At 41.0% G+C, this 16,944-nt stretch overlaps 1 protein-coding gene across 2 annotated transcripts in view; it reads left to right on the top strand.

The window, feature by feature from the left end:
- LOC117815275 (alpha-1,6-mannosylglycoprotein 6-beta-N-acetylglucosaminyltransferase B) overlaps nt 1-16,944 on the top strand; it is a 154,792-nt gene that overhangs the window by 84,631 nt on the left and 53,217 nt on the right. For both annotated transcript variants that reach the window (XM_034686897.1, XM_034686896.1), the window contains exons 7-8: nt 4,080-4,244; nt 11,432-11,601. In XM_034686897.1, coding sequence (XP_034542788.1) covers nt 4,080-4,244; nt 11,432-11,601 — 335 coding nt within the window. The remainder of the gene's footprint in view (nt 1-4,079; nt 4,245-11,431; nt 11,602-16,944) is intronic.

The following is a 16,944-nucleotide window of genomic DNA, read 5'->3' as shown; positions in this document are numbered from 1 at the left end:
TGGCTCACAGGGAATTTTCCTGAATGTTACCTGCTGCGTTCCCACATGAGCTCACCCAGACTTAACGTGGAAATTCTACTAAAGGGCTGGCAGGAAAAAGTCAGCTGTTTGTGTTCACACATCCAGCTCACCTGCAAAATTTCCTTTTTGAAGACTTCTTGTATGTGAAAGCACTTACCAGTGTTATATTTTGCTGAAATAGTATGGTGCATCTGCTGCCAGGGCGACCTTTACCTACGGCTCAGAATATTGTTCTCTTTCTTAACCCTAACATTTAAACTCAACTCTGTTCTCTACTCGTACATAAACAAACAACAGAGGTAGAACTGTGCTGCATCTGCTCTGTCTGCTAACAGAAGCCAAAAGCACAACCAGGCTTCTCCCTCGGACATTAGTTCATTGAGGTTATGTGGACACTACTCAGTGGTTTATACTATTGCAGAATCAGGCAGTGTTCAATTTTGAATTAATTCTGAATTTCTGTGAATATTGTTGGATCATTTTGTCATGTTGGGGGAAAGATTAAGGAGGACCTAAGTACAGATTTTAAAATAAAAGGTTTTAATTAACAAAAGAACAAAAGGTACAAACAAAACTTACTTAACTGTCTAAAAACTAAATTCTTTTTTTTTTCTTTTTTTTCTTTTTTTTCTTTTTTTTCTTTTTTTTCTTTTTTCTTCTTCCTCTTCTCTGCATATATATAATTCTGGGTTGTGTCATGTTTGTCACAAACTGTCAAGTATTAATGCAATTTATCTTGCAGCAAAAGAAAAGAAAGAGAACATTTTTCTTTTGTGCTTGTGACTGTGTGCATGCGACCATCACCATCCCTCTTAGAACTCTGGCCTATCTTTTATTGACAGCTAATATCATGTTCTGTAAAAGAGGGCGTGCACACCTAGGTGGACCAAGAAAATAAAATAAATAAATAAAAGAAAGTGAAAGAAAGATTACACAAAGATATACAAAGGGACAGGGAAAGAGAAGGAGAGAGAGACCTAAGACACTTAGATGGAGAGGGACCATCTCACCATGACGCCAAAAAAACCTGTGCAGTGATACTAATGATTAAGCAACCCTTTGTGGCTAAAAACTAAATTCAAAAGGAAACGCTGATAAAACACAGGGACACAGAAGCACACAGAACACATGAGAGACAAACAATGATCCAACATAGGAGGAACTAAATACACAGTATTTGACACAGGTGAGACTAAGTCTGTTTTCGAAATGGCCTGCTACATACTACCTACAAATGTAGTATGCAGTAGGTTCTGGATACTACATACTGCGTTTGAATTTAGTATGTAGTATGACTGTTCTGTTCTATCTGTTATGCCGTATGCTGGGCCAGACGTCACTGGATTTACGGTTTCAGAAAGCAGAGGTAATCAACGGCCAAGCTGATAGCGTAACTGCTTCTTTAGCATTCACTAATGATTTAAAAAAGTGAAGAAGTGGTTTATATGGAATTTTAGCATTTTCACAGCACCTTAAAACGGAGTTCCCCCCCTCAAAAAAGAAGAAAAAATAAAAGGGGAAAGTTAGCACTGTGCATTGTAGGAAACAGTACACAAGGGAGACTGGTCCGCTGCATACTGAGGACATTTTTCCTAATCAGTAAAACATCCAGGTAGTTTTGGCATACTGCAGATGTTGCTCTTGCTCACATACTGCATACTACATATTGAATTTTGGCCAAATCAGTACGTACTGAGTAGGTGGTTTCGAAAACAGACTAATGTTAGTGATCAAAAATAGAGGGAAACACACAAGGGCAGGAAGTAAAACTAAACTGGAAACAAGGATCAAGAGATACAAAATAAAAACAGGAAACACAGGACAAGACTAACAAACACGACAAGAGACATGGATCACTAAACCTGGGTGACAAAGGATAACTAATAGGCCTACAGAATAAGCACGGGGAGGATTCAAGGCATGAAATACGAGGAAAAAACTAAACATCAACTCATGACAGTACTGTGAGGGTAGAAACAAGAAGAAGAATCCAGCAGATTTTTGACACTATTTATCTCACCCCTTTCATATTGTTGTCTTTTTAACAGTCATATATGTAAATACTGTGCCCTCTTACCTCTGTTAGCTACTGTAGCGATAAGCATTCACCAGTTTTAAAGAGGAGAATCCTTTGCAAGGCCACTGATAAGTTTTTAATCATAGGCAAACCAAATGCAAAATGCTAAGTAAAGAAAATCATTTTTTCATGATATAAATAAAACATGTAACCAACATGTAGATCCTCTCCCAGCTTATTACACTAGTACGTTTTCTTTTTTTGTTCTTTGCATATAAAAAGGCATTGTTTAGTACACAGTGACCTTGATTGATTGAATCAGTATTCAGTTTTTCTGAAATAAAATGTAAAATGCACTCTCTTTGAATCGCATAATTTCATACTGGAGTGGAGAATATAGAAAATAGATCCTCTGAATCAAGCACAAGAAAAAAGACTAATACATGCCAGCTGATTTTAGTCCGCTGTTAAAATTCACAATTAAGATGTGATTTGTTAAAAAAATTGTTTTGCCAAATGAAGGTCTTGCCAAACATATTTAGACTTTCAATTTTAGGCAGTTTTTGAAAATAAAAGCAGCCCTGAAAATTATAAACGCAGACAGTGTTTAATGGAGCTTGTTTGGTTGTCAGCCGCAGGTCAACACTACCACTCCACCAAGTGAGGAGAAGAGTGCCAACAGTGCCTTTGCTCAGTAACAAGACTGTAAGCACTCTGCCCCCATTACTACTAAAGAGTTAACCTTTATCAGACCCTCTTCAGACTCTGCTCATTAAACAGGCCTGACCCCTCCTCATCATTATCCTCTCCTGTTTTCTTAATGTTGATCCTGAGGTCATGGAGCAGCAAAAGCACACTTAAATTTAGACAAGTAGTATACACTAACATAGGGAGAGCAGTTTGAGAACCATACCATGCTGTGAAATGACTCATTTGCTTTTGAGGTGCTCTCAGTAACAGTGCCTTTTCCAGCCTTTTATAGTGTTTGTTTTGGAACACAAAGCAATCATAAATGTTTAAAGTACTCATTAAAGTGATACGTACATTTTATTTATGTGTGTATACTTTCACCTTTCTTTTTACATCTTATTTATTCACCGAAGCAGTGATTTTTTTAGGACGCGTAGCAGAATGTCATTGTAAATGAAGACTGATATTTCCATCTTAGCCTGTGACCCAAATTACTGAACTGTGCATTACAGTCTTCCCATATCTTGCTCACAAACAGAGCTGGGCCAAGGTTGTTCTCAGAGGAGACAAGTTGTTTTTATAACAGCAGTAGCTGGAAAAAAACTAGCTGTTTTACCTTCTTACAATACATTTCTTTGACATTGAGAAACTAATAGCAGAAGGAAAGATTCTCCTGGGACACAAGTTTTCTTGAAATATTTCTCTTGCATATAAGCAAAGGCAAGGCAAATATTGCATCATGTTGCATTATGGTGTATTCTTAAAAACTCCAACAGAGAGTTTTTCTTCATTTGCAGAGAATACAAAAGTACCTTCAGCCTCAAAGAATAGATTTATAGCACAGGTTACATCAGCTGGAAAACATTTTTTTTTAAATTGTTACTAAGTTGCATTAAGCTGCTGTACAGTCCTGTGCTTTATGACAGTATACAAGCTAACACAAGAAACTCAGAGGGGCTGATACATGCAGCACAGCATTGGAGGAAAAAATGAAACTGATGATTGTGCAGCATGAAAAGTGAACATGAACAATGCTCAAAATATTTCTGAACCACAGCACAATATAATCTATCCTGCTGTTACTGAGACATTTCTCGTAACTTGCTATTTGGGGCTGGAGGGAAGGCCAGGTGATCCCCCAAATCTGTATTTTTTCCACCTGGCACCAATATAATTGTTTTGGATAATTCTGGACCTAAGTGGCCAACAAAAACATGAGGACGAAACACTTCTATTACTGATCAAATGCCCCCCCCCCCCCCCCCCCCCCCCCCACAAATGTCCACCTTCTTACACTTTCTCGTGCTTCTCATATGTCTCTCCCTCCACTTTCTATCCATGACCTTCCCAGGCTGCCTTCCGCACAGACCTTTCTGTACTGCTGGACCAGGTGGGAACTGGAAAGGAGTCCCTCAGCTTCATGAAGCGCAGAATCCGCCGCCTCGCCCAGCAGTGGGCAACAGCTGCCAACCGCCTCGATGTCAAGCTAGAGCAGCGATGGAGGGACCAGAAGAAGGTGAGAGCAGGAAGGGGGGAAGATTAGAAATGAAATGGTGATTGATTGATCAGGTTTGATTCAGGCTTAATGCGAAAGGAACAGAGAAAAACTTTTCATAACCAGGTGTAGGTGTGGAGGGTAACATGCACAACATTGGTCCTTAAATGAACTCAAGCACATGTGAAACATAAAATCCCATTTTGGGGGCGCTGGTGGCCTACCGGTCTAAGCGCCTCACATACAGAGGCTACAGTCCTCGTCGCAGGGGTCGCCGGTTCAATTCCTGGCCGGTCGACCATTTCCTGCATGTCTTCCCCCGCTCTTTACTCCCCACATTTCCTGTCTCTCTTCAGCTGTCCTCTCAAATAAAGACAAAAAGGCCAAAAATATAACTGTAAAAAAAAAAATCCCATTTTGCATCTGGCTTTAAAAGTCTGCTAGTACCATCTTGAGTGTGTAGCAACACTTAAAATGATAAACAAAAGCTCACACCTAAATTAAGGATTCAAGGTTAGCTAACTGCTTTTTTAAATCAGAGGATCAAGGCAAGGGAAACACAGTATTCCTCTCAAGCAGTCGGGCATAAAAAGCCTTTTTTTTCTTGAGGGTTCTCAGTTTGATTGAAGGTGGGCGACAAATGATAGAGGAGGTAATGATAGGTTGTCATTCATTGCTGCCTCCTGCATTCTTCCTCTGTAAATACCGTGTAACTGTCATTATGCATCTTTCTCTAAGCTGCAACATAAGAATTTACTGCCGGTTCACACTGCTCAATTGTTCAGTCTCATTTTGGTTGGCCCTGAAGCCATTTAGTATGGACCCGTCTTCTCCCTGCTTGTAGCCATGCATGCCAAGGGCCCAGTGTGAGAGAAAAAAACAAAGGGATACAAGGTGAGATGAGGGAGACGGAGTGAAAGAGTGACTAGAGGTAGGAAATGATGATGATGATGAATGGTTGGGATTATGATGAAATGCCAGGGATGTGCCACTGCCAGAGGGAGGAGAGGAAGATGAAAAAGGAAGGGCACGAATGAGGGGTGGGTAGAAGTGAGGATGGTTCTGTGGAATATGGATTAGGAGAGGATTGATGGAGGTGAAGAGAGGAGTCTGAGACGAGGGAGAAACAAAGACTAAAAAGCCAGGGTTGCTATTGGTGTTGGGTATTTCATTAAAAAATGGATTTGTTATAAAACTAGGATATAATATGAAGCCTCTCTTTTCCAAATGTCAATGAAAGCACGATGTAATTAAAACTTTTGGAATAACTTTTTCACTGTATGTAACCTTTCATTCAAGCTTCCTTACCTTCTTTACATTTCTTGGCCTGCTTTGAGTATGCTCATAATCTATCTGTTATGAAAATAGCGATGAATGAGCGGGTGGATGCGAGTAGGCAGATTGTTCTGCTTCCTCTCTCCGAAATGTTTCTCAGTGCCCCCATCTCTCTCTAAAATAAGTTAACAAGGGTGAAAATAGTTCTTTGTCATTGAGATGGATGTTCTCTTCTCATGTAGTGCGCAGAGGGGATTTGTTATCCTCTATCATGGCTCCGTGGCTGCTTGAGCAGCCTTTATGCCGTACAACGTGCTGCTGCTATCTCAACAGCAGATGTCCTGGCGTTTGCGAGAGTTAGCCTTGGCTGTCAAAAGCTGTTTATCACAATAATTAGAAGCTGAAGTGAAAATGTGTGTTTGCGTCTGTCTGTGTGGGTTTGTGTGTGTTTGAGCATGACTGCTAATTGGATCTCTTTGCAATAGAAGCCAAAGGCAGAATCTCATACATTTTATTGGAAATTAAATCTCAGTCCGTACCAATCAAATTTACCATTTTTGACTGCTGCCCTCACAGGGAGATTCATTTTCATTTATTTAAAAGCAGCACTTGCTTTACAACGGAGAGGGAGAACAATGTTGGATTTTAATTAACTCTGACCTCGGTAAAACATTGTCTGATGTGAATAGACTCTGGCCTTGCACTCACCTAACGTTTCTCTTTATGAAAATCCATTGCTTCCAATACAATTTTAAGCATTCTGCTTGAGTGTGCAATCTTTTTCAATTCCTAAGGGCCTCTGTTGATTCAGTTCTGTTTCCTTGTTTGGCTTTCTCTTTGAGTGTGAGAGAAGTGGATGTTTACCCAGAAAAATAATAAATTAGCAGAGCAGAGATGGCAAGTATGGCAGGAGTAAGGATCTGGAACGAGAGGAAAATAAGAGAAAAAGCAAGACGACTCTTTTTAACTGTCAAAGGCAGGAACTAATTCTAGTGGGTTCTTTTTCCACCTTCAAATCACAGCAGTAGAGATTTAAACACAGTCAAATATATTTGAGATGGATGCTTTTGTATGCAGAGTGCCACTGTGAGTGAAGCAGAAGCCTGCTTTAGATATTCTTGGAAATCTCTTTTATTTTGTGACTAATCTGTCTATTTCCAAAGAGCTTGTGGAGTTCAAAAAGAATACAGTCAACCTCAACATCAAATGAGACACATTCGGTTAAGCTGAATCATAATGGAGAGGTTTTCAAGAGTTGATTGTGCACATTCAAAGACACTGACCACATCCTGTTAACCTCCTACTGTGGACTCTCTGCATGTGCGGTGTTGCTTTAAGTGTCCCAGCAAGTGAATTTGTCTCAGCCAGTGTGTGTCGAGCATGCACATTCAGTGTGTTTGTCAGCATATGCCTAACTGCTCATTTCCCCTCTCCCCGTGTCTGCCCTCCTGAGAGTAAATTGACCCCTGACTGATGAAGTGCAGACAGTGTAGCGGACTAATGGGATATGGAAGGTGAAGTGAGTAGTGAAGAAGGCGAAGTAAGGGGGGATAAGAGAGGAAAAAATTAGGAGAAAAGAGGAGGGGTTGGTGGGGGTTAGGTCGAAGGAATGCGACAAGAAGGAGGAGACGTGAGGAGAAATTAAGAGGACAGAGCAGTCTGTGGAGGAGTAAGTGTAAGGATGATGGAGAAGGTGAAATTAAGGATAGAGTAGCAAGGTTGGCAGTGCCAGCTTGTGTTGCCACCCATCTGACAGCTGTGACCTTCTGAAGGGCCACAGAACATGAGTGAGCAGGGTCACACACACATATAAACACACACACCCTCGCAGTCAAACACACATGTATCCATGCAAAGATTTGTGCTAACAGATGCTGAAACAGGCATTAGCATTCTCCTGTCGTTAGCCTGTTAGTGACGAGTGGAGTAGAGTGGGGCAGTGTGGAGCGGTGGAGTGCTTCCACATACTTGAGAGCCACTTCTTCTCTCCTGCTCTCGTGTATGTGTGCACCAAGGACTTTCAAGGATTTTACACACATGCAGACACTCACTCGTATTACATGAAACATCCCTCACATCAAACACAAGTCCTTATGCTAACCCTGGTTATATATCCCCCCCCCCCCCCCCCTGAAAAAAATAACCGAAGGAACAGGACAGTGTTATAAAAAGCCCTTGATTTGTGCCGTAATATTTGTGTGTGAGAGCCAACAGATGCAGCATTATAGATGCGAGTGAGATTTGAGTGTGCGTTTGTTGTTGTCATGCTCCTCTGTCTGTCTCAGCGGGTTTGGCAGGTCTTTGTGTTCAATTCCCAAAAGATGCTAAAAGTAGTGAGTAGCTTCAGATCCTTTTGAGAATCCCCTCAAGCTGACGGCAAATGAGTGAGCATTCACGTCGAACACATACAAACATCCACGCGCACACAGAGCTCATTGATGTGTGTCAGTGTGAAACAAATGCACGCAAACAAATAAAAACAAACAAAATTCAAACTCCATCATCAGACGCATGCTATCAGACACACGCCATCTGGGAGTAACATAAGTCCACTGTATAAAGAGCTTCACTCTTGTGTGTGATCAGACTCCTGAGGGAGGCAGCTGGCCTTGATAGTAGGAGTTTATGAGGAAGTGTAGCTTTACTTTTGGAGGGTTGTTAGCTTCCAATGGCATGGCTTTTTTTTTTAATGTGAGGATACGTGCTGTTTAAACACACTGCCTTTGTTTGCACTTTGTTGTAGCTTGTCATTCCCTCTCTGTGATACAAAGGTTACTTCACCTGCGTTGTTCTGATATGTGTCATTAAACTCCACTCTAATTCTATTCTGGTACAGAGGACTAAACATTTGCAAATGAAGATAAATACTGCCTATTAAAGGGGAAGTGAAATCCCTCATCAGTACTCTGATCATGGGCTCAAGTCTGTAGTTATGTAAAGCAGTCTTACCCTTCTCTGTGTACACTTTGCATTTGTGTACAGATGCCAGTTTTATCCAATCCAATCCAGAGTTATTCAGCTCTCCTTCCACTGTGTGATATTTTTCATATTTATTTAGCGTTGCTTCTGCTGTTGCTGCTGCTGCTGCTGCCAGAGTGTGAAATTCGGCTCCTTCTGTCTCCTGAATTGCATGTTTGCCAGTGTTTGTGTGCTACACCCTCACCAGTACCACAACCACCACTGAGCCAAGAGAGTGAAAAGCACTGGCGCCACAAATTCTCACTCTTGCCATCTGCCACCCAAACTGTAATTAAATTTAACTTATCTTTTTTATGAAGCAGAAGTTAATAGAGCAGGCTTATTAAATCAGGGGATATTTCACGCCAGCTGGAGTGTCACTGGAGCTCGACTCTGTTGCACAAGCACCATTGTCTTATGTTTTACACGCATTTTGCACATGTTAACTCAATGACATCAGTGGACTGACTTCTGCAGATGTGCTGCATTTTGTTTTTCCCATAGCTATGTTAAGCTATATCAAATAATTACATATCAGATTTCTGAAGCACAGCTTTGTTATTCAGAAACAGTTAACCCCTGGCCCATAAATGCTTGTGGTCAAACATGCACTTGCCTATAAGCAGAGAGTGAGAAACACAGCCAGAGAGAGACATTGGAAACTTTCTGGCAAACTCTACACGGTTGGCTTAATGCTCATTTTGCATGTTGCATGGAGGTGTTCATGCTGCGTTAGTTAATCAGGATTACTCAGCAGAGCAACATTTGGACATGGTTGCGTTTAATCTGCTGTGAAAGGCAACGTGTTGCTCATTTCTCGGTATGAAGCACTAATTATGCAGCAGCTTGCTGGACATGCATGATAGGACTGTGTAGCCTGTGCGCAAAAAGTTGTATAACATTGCAAAATATAGCCTGTGACAATTCCTCCACATGCATTACATGATGTCTTAAAACAAAAGACAACTTTCCCACCGGGGGCCGAGGAATTAGTTACAGCAATTATCTACAGAGGCATACGGTGCATATGAAATGAGCTGTACAGTAAAGTCCAGAATGATGGATTTCTACATCCACATGCTGTTCCATTGAGGCATGAGGGGATAATTCGTTGGGGATTTCAAAAGAATTACTTTTCAGTTTCCATAATTTTCTTTTGGAGGAGTCTGAAATTCTAATGATTCTAATCCTCAAACTCATTAAAACAGTTTGCACTGCTGGAGCTTAACTTTCAAGGAGCTTAACTTTACACAGTCTGCACACATCTATAAATATTATAATGGCAATGAGATTAAATTTAATCTTCTTTGGAATGTACACATTTTATGTTTTGCATATAGAAATAGCTGAAAACCATCAGGGCTAATGTCTCTAAAGTGTGTTATTTTGATAAATGTACACTGATGTGCATGCAGAATAATTGCTGGATGCTTTCAGATTGGTTATCTAAAGGGGAGCATGTGCTATTAGGAAAACAGTGATTGAATATATCTAGCTCACACTTAACAATGAAATCAAAACCTGCCATAAATAGCAGAGGGACATCCTTAGTTGATAAATGATAAATGATATATGGCTTTATAGGGATTATATAAGCACGTTGCTTACAAGGAGGTTATTCTGAAAAGTAGGAGTGCATTAGTAACTGCTAAACCAAAGCTCTTCTTGAGCGTATACTTTTTTCTATCATTTTCTTATATATTTCACCTGTATCCATACTCACAAAGTTAATTAGTAAGATTTGTGAATACTGTGATGTGTTTGCAAGAGTCAACCAGGCTGTGCTTATTCTAAGCTTGATCCAAAAAGGCAAATGGACTTAGCACCAATAAAACGCTGTGTTGGGTCCAACGTGTAAAGGCTGATTGATACTTCTGCGTTGAATCAACGGCGTACCCTACGCCGGGGGTCCGGCAACATGTATCAGCTGTAGATTAACATAACACGCTCTGAATCTCTGTGGAAAAGTAAACAGAGATCGTAGCGGGGCCGGAAGCAGGCGACCGGCTATCAGAGAGACCGCACTGCCCTCTAGTGTTTCGGAGGAGAATTGCTGCGCGACACAGACACACCGACGCACAAGTATGTGGGGCTCATGTCCGCGTCAGCCCCTGCTGCGTAGGGGAGACGCAGAAGTATAAATCAGCCTTAAGACCTTTCAGTTAACAGCTCAAATGACTCAAGTGCAACAGAGGTCGTTAACGACTACCATTCTACGGACATTATCATTAGCATACTTTCGACCCACGGAGGCTTAAATTCCAGCTGTGTCCCTTGGTGAGTTTTGGGCTTCAGAAACTTTTCATGCAAGAGGTGGGACATCTTTAAGCGCTTCAACCAAGTTCAGTTGCCTTTTTGGATCAAGATTTAAATGAATACTGTGACCTTGTCCCAAAAACGTTGGACTAATCAAGTAACATGAACAGCAAGATGTAAAAATTATGTCTAGAGTGTTCAGAATTTTAAGCAAAGTGTTATGAAAGTGCTCTGGGGTGGGAAATGCAGGAATTCAAAAGGTGAAAAAACAAGCTTTTATACAATTTGCCATTTCATCATGACACAACAAGACATAAGGAGCAAAATTGTTGATGTATTGGCCATACAAGTCTCCTGGTACTGTCACATGTGCTTTCATCACCAAAGAAAGACCATCCCCAGATAATCTTGCTGATCATATATTCATCCAATTAGTTAATATTGAAGCAAAGTACTAGAAGTTGGTGAGTACAATGTTTCCCTAACAAACACATGTGATGGCCGGAACTGTTAAAAAAAATGCTGTAATGGGTTTCTTGATTCCTGCTGGTCAGATACTGCCATAGTTTTCTGACTTGACAGTCTTCAGAACTAGTTGAATGCTTATTTTACAATTGCAGGTCGTTTGATTGGTGGAATATTGGTGGATTTTTATTTTGCCACTTCTCTGCAGAATTCAACTTGACACTCTGCCATATTCTTCCCCTGTCTTCCTTCAGATCCTGGTCCACGTCGGCTTCCTAACAGAGGAGTCTGGAGATGTCTTCAGCCCCAAAGTGCTGAAGGGGGGTCCTCTGGGAGAGATGGTCCAGTGGGCTGACATCCTCACGGCCCTGCATGTTTTGGGACATAACCTCAAAATCTCTATGTCTGTCAAGGAGCTGCAGGGGTGAGTTCTACCGTTTGCTTAAGCCACTGAGTGCTCAAGTGCTGAGATTGTTAGCATTAGAAGATATTGAGCAGGTGATAAAGCGCAAGATCAAAGGGTCCCTGCCACAGTGGTAATCCAGAATCAACCTCTATCTGAACTAGTATTAAGAGGAGCTGGTAGTGACATTTTTCCAATTGACCACCAGCATAATGTCGATGAAGAAATCATTCAGACTAGGGCATGTTTACATAAAAAAAAAAGAGTGGTCATTCATCTGCAGAGTCAAGACTTTAGTAGTAGGTGGTCTGATTACTTGAATCAAGGTGTGGTACTTCTTACCATGTGTTATTTACTGTATAGATTACTGTCTCTAATGTCAGCCTGTCTTATTTAACACACTTATTAAATGGACATACGTAATGTCTGCAAGGAAATGACCTCTGATGAAAGGAGTGACAGAAAAAAAAAGATCTTTTACAACCTTTCCATTATTAATGTGCGTATGTACTCCCAAAGAGTGCATTAAAAATGTGTAGTAAAGCATTGTGCTCTAATTACACCTTGCTTCCACTTAAACCGAAGAGCTACGAGGGCCCTAAGGTGCTGTTGATTTATCTGTTGCTGTATTGATCCTGTATCGACACAGTCCTCTGCTTCCTGTCAGCGTGTCTGCACTGGTGTGTGTCTCTTTATTCCCTGCGTCAGCACGCTTGCATGCTTTTGCTGACTGTTACAGCAGTAGAGCCAACACACACACGCACACACACGCTAGAACCAAGGCACAGACGGATGGATGGATGTAAATCTACCCTGTTGGAAGAGATCCCTAAGGCTTGTTCTGTCCAGTCCCTGCAATATCTACCTGATGGCCGAGACTGAATAAATCATACAGGTTGTCAAGCTCCCATGAAGATGGATGACTAATACTGAGCACTAAAAATTATGCATTCTCGAGGTATTAACTTGGGCAAGATGTCTGAATCACACTATAGATGGGCTACGTCTTTGTTCAGTCTTGATTGGGGTGATAGTCTTTGTCTTCCTGCCATCGTTGATCACTGGGATGACACATGTATAGAGTATAGATCAATATAATGATGTCTACAAAGACCCTGCTGTACTCTTTTACACTGTGCACTGCCTGCTACAACTCCCAAAAATCATAGAAGAAGTATTGTATTGACCCCCAGCCTTTGGCAGTCATTCTGTAGACATATAACACCTCTGCAGGGAGCAGGAGAGAGAGGGGACAAATCTAGAGGAATTTTATATATAAAAAATGAGCTTCGAGATGGCAGGGACATCCACAAGGCTGGGTTCAGTTGTCAAACTTGAAATAGATGACAGGATCGTTTTTACTGTGTGCATGTCAGTGCTGTATCTGGGGACCTCCTTTTTCAAAATTGGCCTCTCTCACTATCTGACCTGTGATGTTTTGGGAAAGTGGCAGTCTAATCTAACATACCAGCAAGAGGAATTATTTTGTTCACCTTGCTCACATGGAATAGCTTTGAAAGAAAAAACAGCTTTAGCTTTGGATTACTTTGGGATGCAGTCTAAGCTTTCTGTAAACTGCTGTTGGATCCTGACTCAGTCTTTTATAAACAGCGGTGTGAAAAAAAGCACATTCACTTTGCCTCCTGATGTCAATCTTTCCACTTGGTTTGCTGCAGAAAAGTGGAAGCATGTACAAACACATTTTGTCGGTGTGTCACTTTTTTGCTCTATCGTTTGTTTCGGCAAGAAAAACATGTTTAAGTGGCTGAGGCTTTTTGGTTGGATAAAGATACTTTCTATGCCCCCTACATATCTATCAGTGCATTGATTGATTTTAAACAGCAGATGAAGTTTTAATGAAAGGGGAAGAAGATGTATTTTTGAACAGATGTAGAATTGTGAGTTTGAGTGTTCTCTTGACACAAAATAATGCGTTCCGATTTGGTGTTCTTTCCCACTTCAAGTATTTGTGTTTCTCAGACGGTATGAATAATGGTCATAGTATTCGTGACCTCACCCATCTGTTTCTGAAGCCCTGTTTTGAAGCCAATTGTCGGCAGATGCCATATTTTAAATGCTGAACTCAACCTAACTTCTGTGGAGCTAGTGTGAGGTCAAGAGGCTCTGAGCCTCCTAGCCAACAGTTAGTGTTCCCACCTGTCAGTCAAGTCACCTGTGCCTCTCATTATGGTAAACTCATAATCTTGATATCTTCGAAATTGCTGCATTATGAAAAAAATCACCCCAGCACAGTGGGTGCCGATCGAGAAATTAGCTATCCAGACTACACTCGTTTTTTGGTACCAGGCTGTAAACATGCTGTAAAGATCGGCTTTTTTGAGTTTGTGTGTGTGTGTGGTTTCCGTACTTCCGGAGCCAGCCTCAAGCGGACACTCGAGAAACTGCAGTTTTTAACATTTCCGCATTGGCTTAGATTCTTGCGGCCAAAGGTTGCCGCTTGGTGTTTATTGACATCATGGAATGCAAATGGAACTGTTGTTTTTGTCAAAAAAGGGACAGGAAAGAAAGATGCCATGGTTACAGTAAGCATCATTTGTGTCATTGAAATGTTATTCATTACACTTTTTAATACTATTTTTAGGCATTCATTGGTGAATACAATTCTGGCTATTAATACAGAGATACTGCAGCTCCTTATTTTGTGTTCCTAACCCCAAAAATATGAAGGACATCTACCAAACACAGGAGGCATGACACTTACTTGTTTTGTTTGTTTTTCCCTCAAGACAGACAGGTAAAAAGATAAACAAAGTCGACAGAGAGGCAGACACACACACACAGATGTACCCAGTTACAGTCCAATAGTCTGACAATCTGTACCCGCTGGCAGACTGATACAAAAGAATCCAAAAGAGGTTGCTTTGTGCAGTCCAAGCACAGGTTTGAAACTTTCTGAGCATTTTCTTTGAGAAACACTGACCAAAACAAAACTGAACAAAAAGCACCGCAGGTCCACCCACCTCCAGAATCCCAGGAAGGTTTGTTTGTCTGTGTGTGCATAGTCTGTGATAGACTGCTCTCATTGCCACAAAGGAGAGTCGTAATTGGCTGAGGAGGAAACACAGTGTGGCTGTAATTGGTCACAGAGGGAATGATTTGGGCTAAATGTTTACTGTATATAAAATATACCCTGGTTTATAGTCTCCAGTTGATACGCTCAGGCTGCTGCGTCATTTAGTGACGCACATTTAGAGCACAAAGGGACTCATGAACACACTGTGTCAGTGAGTGTAAATAAACAAACATGTCTTATATAGATTTAACTCTGGATTCAACCAACTTATATGTATAGGAGCTAAACATCTGAGGATGGTGATAAAAACCTATTTAGATTTCTGTTTTTGTTCTCTCTCTGCATTAATGTGATTGTCTTGTGGCCCACAGGGCATAATGACAAAAGGAATCATTCAATAATAATCTCCCTTTTCTGTGACAGAGTGGAGGCATATCGTAGGCTGTCACTGTGCGGGTGGATGGACTGGTGAGAAAGTGTGTGTGGACAAGCCTGCAGGGGAGGAGAGGGAATAAAGGGGAAAACAGCAAAGTGCTGAGTTGACATCTGTTGGGGCGGAGACTCTTTATTCAAATATGAAAATAATGGTTACTTACTTGGAGGTTTATGAATTCAAACCATTTGTTTTCATATTTTTGATGTCTTCCACTTCTGCACAAAGCAGAAATTAATTTGCCTCAGATCGGAGGTCATTTGCAGATTTTTCCATCTCCCCACATCTGCTGAGTGTGCACTCCTCACAATGGGGGCTTACCTAGTGTGATGATGTAAATGAGTTTTATTTTGGTGCCAATTTGATTGTCGAGGCACCTGAGATGTATTGGTGTATAAGAGGGAAAAGACAGTGCTCCAGTTGTACCTCACTGCAGACTCAAGGGTTCAGATTCCTGAGAGCTGCAGCAGTAGGTGTAAACATGGTCAGCATTTTTGCATTATTCTTTCTATACTTTAAATGGAAAAGTAGAAACTTCAACAATATGAAAAGATGAGGGATATTTGCACAGGAGGGAAACGAGATTTTCTTTGCAGTGGTCTGCAGCATACACTGGTCATGCTTGTGGATGAGAGAAGCTGCCAGTGGTTTGAACAGTAGCCTAGGTGTACAGAATGAGGGAGCATTATAGGGATGCAAACATTTATTGAGCTGAATATCAATCTGATAGGGAGAATATTTTATTGTTATTCCAGTAAAAGCAGAATAAGGAGAAGAGAAAATTGCTTCTATTTTCTTAATAACAAGCCCACATATTCCAACACAGTAGGTAGCAGAATGCGGACTGCCATTACATACAGAGAAGAACTAGCACTGACACAACAAGCTGAAGAGAGAGCAAACATGGCGTCACCCTTATAGATCTTTTTCACTCTTTCAGAGGATAACACAGTTGCATGTTGCAAAACTCGTGCCTCAAGTATTCAGAGAAAAGGCAAAATCTATAAGTTTTATCACAGCAAATCTTTTTTTTCACCTGAAAAGCCTTCATCGCAACAAAGATGTATTGAAGAAATACAAAGCAGCAGCTGCCGCACCAACAAAAACAGTGAGTGCCAGTTTGAGAACTGCAATAACCCACAGCTAAAGCAAACTAATGACAAAATCAGTTAATTTACAGTATTGGTACCCAGCTTTTACAAAGGTACAAGGCTTGATGCACTTGGCAAAGTTCACTTCAAAATTACAGTAATAATTGTCACTGCTTAGGTGCCACATGAAACCAGTCCATTCTTTTGTTAATTTTGTCTTAACCATCATGAGCTCATTTATACCTGAAATGATCATGCAGCTTTGGTGATTGGGGGGAATTAAGCTGCATAAAATTACATTTGAGGGTGTTAAGAGGGTGCTTAATTGTTCTTAAATGCAAGAAATATGGCCTTATTTGCCAATTTCAGGTTTCTTTTGATCATAATGCCATGGTCAAACGTAACCTAAGAGCCCAAGTGCTCATCAGTTGGTTCAAATGACCCCCAAAGTGCCCTTCAGTGGGCACTAGTAGCACCCAGGTGACCCTCTTATTGCCAGAGTTTCACCTTGGTCACCCTCCCTGGGGCACTAGTTCAAGAGTGTCTTAGATGTGGCATGCTGCCAAAGATTAGCCCCAACCCTTAATATGAACCCTGCGACTTATTCCAAACTTTGGCTTTACCCTTTGCTCAGTCTCAGTCAAATAGTCCCCTGCAACAGGAGTCCTAAAAACGTCTTTGGTTGCTTAGGTAATCCTTTGTTAATTAAGTTGTTTTGACTTACTCTGGTTTTATTGCTGCTTTCTAATCAGTTGTTTCATCAGAACAGTTAATGTGTCTGTGATTTACTAAGCGACAATATGATA

This window comes from Notolabrus celidotus, chromosome 7, assembly GCF_009762535.1.
Source record: "Notolabrus celidotus isolate fNotCel1 chromosome 7, fNotCel1.pri, whole genome shotgun sequence".
NCBI classification, from domain to species: domain Eukaryota; kingdom Metazoa; phylum Chordata; class Actinopteri; order Labriformes; family Labridae; genus Notolabrus; species Notolabrus celidotus.
This window is presented reverse-complemented; position numbering and strand designations above follow the sequence as displayed.